The sequence below is a fragment of the Lissotriton vulgaris genome, chromosome 3_1, assembly GCF_964263255.1.
Source record: "Lissotriton vulgaris chromosome 3_1, aLisVul1.2, whole genome shotgun sequence".
NCBI classification, from domain to species: Eukaryota; Metazoa; Chordata; class Amphibia; order Caudata; family Salamandridae; genus Lissotriton; species Lissotriton vulgaris.
In genome coordinates, this window is record NC_141689.1 from 1,669,525,726 (window position 1) to 1,669,534,535 (window position 8,810).

At 41.3% G+C, this 8,810-nt stretch overlaps 1 protein-coding gene across 1 annotated transcript in view; it reads left to right on the plus strand.

The window, feature by feature from the left end:
• The window catches only part of ANK2 (ankyrin 2), an 874,236-nt gene extending 866,996 nt beyond the window's left edge, over positions 1-7,240 (plus strand). The window contains exon 50 of the mRNA XM_086962136.1: positions 4,955-7,240. Coding sequence (XP_086818262.1) covers positions 4,955-5,138 — 184 coding nt within the window. The 3' untranslated portion in view covers positions 5,139-7,240. The remainder of the gene's footprint in view (positions 1-4,954) is intronic.
• Positions 7,241-8,810: the final 1,570 nt, after the last annotated feature.

Here is an 8,810-nt window from a genome sequence, read left to right on the forward strand (position 1 = left end):
ATAGGTTTCAGGAGTCCTCTGACACACACCTTTTGCAGCTGGGTGTTTAAAAAATAACACTGTATTTCCTAGCCACATCAGGTGGCGTTGGGGTTGGCCCCATTTGGTAAGATTAGCCAGTGACTGACCAACAGCAGGAATGTATACCCATCACCAATGTCTCTGTCTTGTACCTGCTTATTTTCAGTCACCAAAATGACTGAGACACTTAAAAAAAGAAATCAAAGCATGGTGCATGTGTGAAAAGTCTACTATGAGCTGGCGATATATGTCTACTTTACTATATTTTTTATTTGTTTGATATGCCGAATATAAGTGATATAGCATGTGGTAATTCACATATGCTGATGTGGGAATCTTGGCATAATATAAAATAGTTAGTTACGAGTGAAGTGTAAAACAATGAAGAAGGACAGGTAAAAAGAACTTTCTGTGGTTTGCTGTCCATTTTGCTAACTTGCAGTGAACATGATTGGGGTGAAGTGACTATATTTGTTGCTGTGACTAATTCTCATTGTGTAATTAATGTTTTATATTTACATCCTTCTAGTCTTTTGCATGTATTCCCTTGCTTTGATTTAATATGTTATAAACATGAGGTTGAAGGAAAGAATTACAACTTCATCCTTAGGAAGGCGGAATATATAAGTTCAACCACCGAAACAATGCGTAAAAATAATTGGATAATGTATCATATGGAGAAGAGACTAAAAGAGGATGCGTATCAATAGTCCTTCTTAAGATTATGTGACATGCCTTCTGTGTTAAAATATATGAAATCTCTCTGTATATGTGTCTATTAGAATGAGCGAATTATTTCTGTCTTTGTCAATACCAGATGATATGTTTAGGTTTGCTTCTATCAAATTTATGTGTGAAATGAGAAAAAAGAATACAATTTTTGAAACAATGTAATAAAAAACCTAAAATTTGTGAAATTTTCGGAGAACGATCTTCGCTCTCTTCTACACTCCTATGAACCCTCCCTCACTATCCCCGTATCTCTCACACACATGCCCCACCCTACTACCCCCCCCAACCCTCACAGGTCCTCCACCCATAAAAATAGAGCAATTGTCGACAATAATCTTAGAGGAGCCCCAATCGTGCAGGAACACACCACTTCCCTCACCACACCCTGGCTTAAATGCACACTCCTGAATTGTGGATCGGCCTCTAAACACACAGCTGACATGGCTTACCTCATTATCTCTACCGATCCATGACCTGATAATTCTAATTGAAACCTGTCCAACAGAATCCTCCTCGCCTCTCATTGGCATCCTAGTACCTCCTAACTACGACATCATCAGACTGGACGGGAGTGGTAAGACAGGGGGAGGAATTTCATGTATACACCGGAGCAACATCACCGTAAACAGAGGAATATCCCCTGTACTCTCCTCTTGCGAATACATATACCTCAACAGCAATGGCAAACCAGTATGCTTGTTACACATCATCTATCATCCACCTGGTGACAACCTCATCTTCACAGAACACCTCATGGACATGGTCACAACATACACCGGGCAACAAAACACTACTTTCTATCTTTGCTAATGTTTGCAGCAAACATTTACTATCCCACGTGCAACCTTTTGTAAGTGCTCCACTACCAGGTTTTCCAAACATTGAGTGAGAAATATGAATGTCACAAGTTCCCAGGCACATCTTCAATGCCCAACTAATTTCCCAACAACAGCCTAAAATGCAGAGACACCGCACTCACTCAATCAACAAATCCATCAAATGCTCATTGTTTCGGCTAAAAGCCATACAGTATGTGAGCTTTCTTAATAAATATGCAGTTATGACAACATTTTTAGCACAGGTATTAAAACTGAACAATAAAACACATTAAAAATTCAAGACAGGAAGAGTTATTGAAGTCGAGATTATATTGATTTAGGTGGAGGCAGCTCATAAACCTTAAATTAATCCTTGTAAAGCCACCATGTGAAGCAATATAAGTTGCAATGATTAGGAATGTAGCTCGAGTATCTGCCCTATCACACAGTGTTATTGTTTCCTTGCTGCACTTGGCCCCGAATTGCTTAGTCGGGAAGAGTACTTTTGGTGCAAAGAAGTAAAAAAAATAATTTATTGACTCCAGACCTCGCAGATTGCATGTGTATATGCTATTACTGTCTTCCTTAATACTGTCTTTCTCAACTGTCCACCTCTAGGTAAATGCTCATAATATCGGAATTGAGAGCCTAAACTTTAAATACATGGATTATCAGACCTCGGGCATTATCATTTTGCGATAAGGTTGTAGGCGATTTTGAGTTTTTAACAATTAGCGTTTATTAACAATCATAGTTGATTATATCTGCCAGAAGTTCAACCTGATGACTGTTGTGCTCGTTACATTCACTCTGCTTGAGTTCTCGCACAATTCACTATAGCCAATTATTTAAAAGATTTTTTTTCTGCACTCTTTATCCAGGGGCACTTCGTACATGCTTACGTGTCCATGAGGTCATACAGAGACTTTAAGTACTCCTCAGCATGGGGTTTGCATGTATCATAGCCCACAGCAAAACTGGATCACGTATTCTATATGGTTCAGCTGAAATTCAAAAATGAAAGGCCTGAGTGGAGTGTCCCATCTCAGCCCAGCATCATCTCTGCATCAGCTCTGCTTTAGCCCCTCACCCCACTGCTTTGAAAATGGGACATTTGCAGAGAGCAGAACCTAAGACAGTGGAGGTGGAAGGAAGCATCGTGTAGAGGTCTGTGTTTGTTAGGGTAACGGGTTCCAGTGCACGCACATAGGAGTTGAGCAAGAGAATGGTGAAAGTCATTCCCTCAGCTTCATCAAGTCGCCCTCCCTCTGGTGCTGGAGAGGGCAGCATGTCATTAAACTGCTTTCATAATCTTCTTTTGCTAAAATAATTTATTCAAGGCATATTTAACAATAATCTAATTTTCCCTTAACATCTTCGACCAAATGTATTCCAAGGCACAAATAACTACAATTGGCCTAAGATTTGTATTTATAATTTGACAGCAGTTTCTGTGAAGAACATTTCGTACATTTTGAAAACATTTATTGTTTCTTACTCTACAAATTTAACCCATTGCATCTTGGTTTTGGATAAATAACTTTTTGTTAAATAAGTTCACATTAAAACATGCACTCGCCTAAACCACATATGTAGAAACACAGAATATAATATGCTAATTATTACCATTGTGGATGAAGAGGAGGGGCATCATGACCCACTATAGAGTTTTCCTCTCGTGATACAAGGCTCCTTCTCACACTCAACAATGACAATAATTAGCTTATTACACTCTGCACTTCTGCATATATGATACTTAAAAAAGTGCTGTGTGTGTTTGTTCATTTAGGCTGTGAGAGCCAACAATTCTTGGCTCTTTCAAGAAAAAACCAAGCTTCACGGATAAATGTATTGGTATACACGTTATTGAACATGCTGTAGTTTTGGGGTACAACACCGAGGCACAGGTCAACCCTATACCAAGTGATACAAAGAAGGTAAAAGCAGCACAAAAGGTAGCATTGGGGAGCTTTTGAGCGCTAAAGTTTCTTAAAGTCAAACTTGACCCTTTGTTTCGCATTGTTAAGGACTGAACATCTTTCATGGCATGTAAAGGTTGCAATGCAAAGCCCGATCAAAAAGAGAGCCATGACGGCATTTGCATCAGAACCTAACACCAAGTAAAACCTGGTACATGCGAGGCTCTAAGCAGTATTTTGCTATGGCACTTTCATCTGACATAGGTGCGTTTTGCATATGAACACATTTTACATGGCATGCTTTTCTGCGTTTTTTTTCATGTAGGAATTTGCATTGGAGAGTATAGCTCAAGTAGACATCCTACTCTAATCACTGCTCGGTCATTACTATGCTATGGCGCACGGCTGAGTGGCGCAAAGCTTTCTTTTTAGCCCTAGCACAGAGTATCACATCATCGTATGGCAACTCTTGATAATCTGGCACTGTATCTTTTGCTATTGCTTGTACAAAGCAGTGCTGACATTTTTCACTCACTGCCACAGTGCATTGAGGACAGTACATCTGGGCCTCAATTCTACCTATGAGATTTACTTTTTTTTTTTAATTAGGATGCAAAAACTTTCAAGTTCCAGCACATTTAAATGCTTTATAAGTATTTATTTGTCTATCTTTCACCTGTACTTTGCAATGTAAAGTGTATAAATGTGGGCCTGAGCTGTGAACTCTGCTTCGTTTGTGGAGTTTTTCATGCTCTGCAGAGCACGCGGAGTTCCAAGAAACTCTGCTCTGCTTACCGGGGAGGAGTTCATTCCTCTCTTGCACTCACCAATGTTAATTAGGCGAGCAAGGAAAATCCAACAAACTACCTCCCAGCAAGATTTCTCAACGCAAGCAAATGCAGATGGTAACGACCGCTCGCATTGAGAAACCATCCGTTCACATTGATGAAGCTGCCACTTGAGTAGAAAATCTCGTGCTGCAGAAAGAAGCATGGTGCCATCCATGCTGATTTTCCAGCGTGGGAAAAACACCCAGCGCTAAAAATCAGCAGGAACTGCGCGACTTAACACACTCTGCCGCTTGAGTAACTCCATGTAGCGTGCAGAGATTTTTGGTCACTTTGCGGAGTTCCCTGTAGTAGCACTATGTGAACTTTGCCCAGGCCTATATAAATGCCTGAGCAGCCATTCCTCAGAAAACCAGAGATATGCTTCCTACAAATGAAACTTGATTTTTATTGTGCTGTTGAGTGCAACTTGTCCTTTTTTGATCTTCAAATTAGTGTGTTTCCATCACGTCATTATGTGTTGTGCGCTGTAATTACTGTGTTTTTGTTGTCAATTGATCGAAATATTGATCCTAGCAGGTCACAAGAAAGTGTCTGTACCTCTGCTCTTTGTGGAGGTATTGTATTCCCATCATGGATGAGCTGATGATTTTTCTCCTTTCTTGTCTTCCGATAGGACGATGATGAGTAAAGCCAGAACCCAGAAGAGGACTGTGGTGAAGGACCGGCATGGGAAACATGTTCACATGGAGCGGCTGGAGGACGTGCCCGAAGCGCTGCAGCAGGACGATCTCCAGCGTGACCTCCAGCAACTTCTACGCCGTTTCTGCAGAGAAGACCAGGAGCAAGATGCCAAATGAGCAACTGATACAGTTCACATATCCACACAGTATGCAACAGCCATTTTCTTCTCAAGAGGACAGATCATCACAATACATTGTCACCAGAAGACGCCCATCTTCAAAGTTTTGCGTATGCAGTAAACACAACATTTGTTTTTGTTACCTGTAAGCTAATTTGTGACCAAAGATAGCATCCGTTATTCGGGATGGTTTATCCACTAACCTTTGTCTTTGTGAAGTACTGGGAACTTGTTAACATAGCAACCTTTACGTCGTCCGTATGCTTTGCACCAGCTACACAAAACTGCGATGTACCAAGTCAACTTCACCCACAGCCCTCTTCGAGTGACTATGAGTGCATCTCTGTCAAGGGATCTTCACCTGTAAATTCAACATAGCTTAAATGCTTGGACATAATGTAAATATTTGCCGATGCCCTACCTATTATGACTACCCTTTGCACCTTGAGATAGGCAGGGCTGTGGAAACTGAAGAACAGTCCTTAACACAGAGACAAGCATCAGTGAATGCTACTGTGACACAGTTCACTTTCAGCCAAGGTTGTACAGAGCAGTGCCAGCCAGACCTGCGACATCAGTTGGACTTCCAATGTAAAGTTGCTAACTTCTATGATTCAAGGCTCTGAGAGTCACTTTGATGAATTTGGAGTAAGACTGGTAGAAATTGATTTTAGCCACATGTGCTTTTCAGACTTGAAAGAATCACCCACAGGTTTCGTGCTGATACGTAAACACCATATAAAGAATTTTAATTCCACCTTTCGTGCACCTGCCTCTGTGGAACATGTGTAAATTAAACTTTCGCAAGGTAGGAGGGACAGGTGGCAGGGTCTCAAAAGAGCTATCACTTACGTCATGTCCTGTTTCCATCACCGCCTCTGTGCCTCGCCTTGTCTTGTTTTTGGCGTCACATGCTACCGACCACTGCACCATAGATGACCCGGTGGGATTAAAAAGACTGCCTGCTGGACTAAATGATTCAAGACACTCACCATGTCTGTCAGGACTGCCTCTTTCTGGTACATGCATGTCGCATTAGAGGAAACACAGCATTTAATAATCATGTTGAAAGCTTCTTGTCCTTCTGAGCACTGAGCGAACAGTTTTCACGCTGTCACGTCTTTATTGTTTCTTTTATTTTTGTGGAGGAGGGGCCTTTTTTCCTTTCACTTAGGTTTTTTTTTATTGTTTTTGGTTCACTTTCTAAACTTAATTCTCTGAGATCTGGAATAGCATCCCCAATGGAATGGAGTGTAAGCAACTCTATATTTTGTCTTCTTTACCTTATTCTACACGTGGTTGTAACAATGTAGCCTTTAACGTACATATTTATATATATGCACATATACATAAAAAATCATATAAACTATATACATTTTGAATACGCTTATTTGACAAATGAATAGTTTATAATGGGAGACGAAACAGGAGGAAGTGGAGAGAGCCAGTCCTCCAAGGGTAGATATTTTTCCAAACTCAACTGACCTGTTACTCCTAGAAGAAAACAAATATGACTCACTCAGTGCTTTTAAAGCAAACAATAGGACTTCCAGGTCCAACTGTCCTGCCAAGAGAGCTACAGCAGAGAAAGCTTGGATTTTGCCCATCCTTGCCGCCAGTCTGAAGGTCTCTAGGCTGAATTGTTGCTGGCAGAAGGCGTTGGAAAAAAGGCGTGTTCGTCATCCAGCGGCCTAGTCACGAGGGACCATTTTCAAACGCAGGACATGGACCGCCTATTGCAGAGGTCAGTGCTGGCCAGCCTGCTGACAGTGACTTGAGGGAAAGCATATCTGTTGTGTTGTTTGCGGTGCAGATGGTGTCTGTGTAACAGCATAAGTGGTTACTCACATATTTCTTTTCAGTTTGAACTCTTTCCTTTGGCGTATTATCAAAAGAGCTTGAATACTCCGCGAAGAAGTGAATTTTAATTTGGCGAGTCAGCATCTTGTTGCCATGGTGATAACACTAATTGATTATATCTATGAGGGCATGTGTTAGTTGAAATAAATTAAACAAATTGAAATGCGACACTAACGATACATAGCTGCAATGTGTACAATGGCTGATTACATTCAATAAAATGTACAAGTGTTAAATGTAGCCATCATTGTTGGCTTGCTTTATTTTGTAGATTGTTTTACTCATGAAAGAAACAATGCACGAGGTACTTATTTTCAAATGGGTTCTTTTTTTCAGACAATGCTACTGCTTTAATTTCTATGAATCATACCACTTGTCTCTTTCCACTAATGATAATTTCCTATCCTTCTTACCTTAAGAGCGTGACATGTTTTTAGTTTACTACACATGATACAGCAAAGTGTCAGCTCAAAAACATAATACAATTTTGCACAGTAGTATTACCATACTTCACTTTCCTGCATTGGGTATGGTATATTTGCAGCAGTGTGGTCGACATTTATGAACCCTGAGAATGCATGTGTTTGAAAACATGAGTCCAGTGGCAGCTTCTCCACTAAGGCAGAGGAGCGTTGCCCCACTGAGGAAGTCAAAAAGGTAAAACTAAAATTATAACTGATTGTTATTATCATTTTAATTTTACATTCTTGTTCAGCTGGGGCGGGGCTGCTCAGCTCGCAGGGCAGGAGTGGTTTGCCCACTCCAAGTGCGCAGGATGGTTTGACCGCCATCTCGGGCCCCTCAAACCATCATGCTCAGTTTATATGCTCTCTATGTGGGCTGCATTACAGCCTGCATGGAGAACATGCCCAGCCGCCCATTATCTGGCTGAGCACCTGTTAGTGGCTATCGGGAGGCTGGGAGCTGGTGCCTCCTGCTTCCTGCCTTGGAAGCAGGCAGAAGAGGACCGAGAGGAGGCGGAGTCAGACAAGTAAGTGTAATTTTCTTTTGATTCTCACTCACTCCCTCCCCCACCCACCCCCTACCACCATTAAATACCAGCTGCCGCAGCAAGAGTTACTTGAAACAGCATGCATTGGCAATGTCCATAGGGTGGCTTATGCATGTCAATCCAGACCTAAAAATCCACATATGTCCATCTGTGCTGTGGCCAGAGAAAAATGCAATAAAGTATCTTCCTATCTCAGCCATTTTAATAGCATTGGAGTAGGGTGTTTGCCACTGATAGTACAAGCAGAGGTAGCTGGATAAATAAACAAAACGATCTCAGCTGTGTGGAGGACAAGCACCTATTTTTGTAGAAGCAGACAATTTCTGCCCAATCAAAACATGTACTTCTTTCTCCAAACGTGTGGGCTGAGCCAAGGTCCCTCTCCTGGTATTCTCACATAATTGTTTGGTGACAGCGGCACTCTGAAGCCAGAACATAGGAGGCAGGAAAGAGATCAATCAGTGAGCAGACACTTGTGGTGAAATAATAATAGTATAATTTATGGAGGAACAGCATGGCCCCTGTAGATACCAAGGCAATCCTGGTATGATCATGAGCTTTGTTGAGTAGTTGCACCTTAAGCATTCAAGCTCCACTGTGTACAGCGCAGTGCTATCCCTCTTGCCTGATCTCTTGCAGTAAACCTATCCACAGCCACACATGTTACATGTCGATCTGTCTTTCGAAAACATCCAGAAGCAACGTGGAAGTGGACCGCTTGTAAGAATTAGATGGGGTTATACTTAGTAAACAATGTTCACTATGACAGAAAACAAAACATCTATTTTCTATTCATTT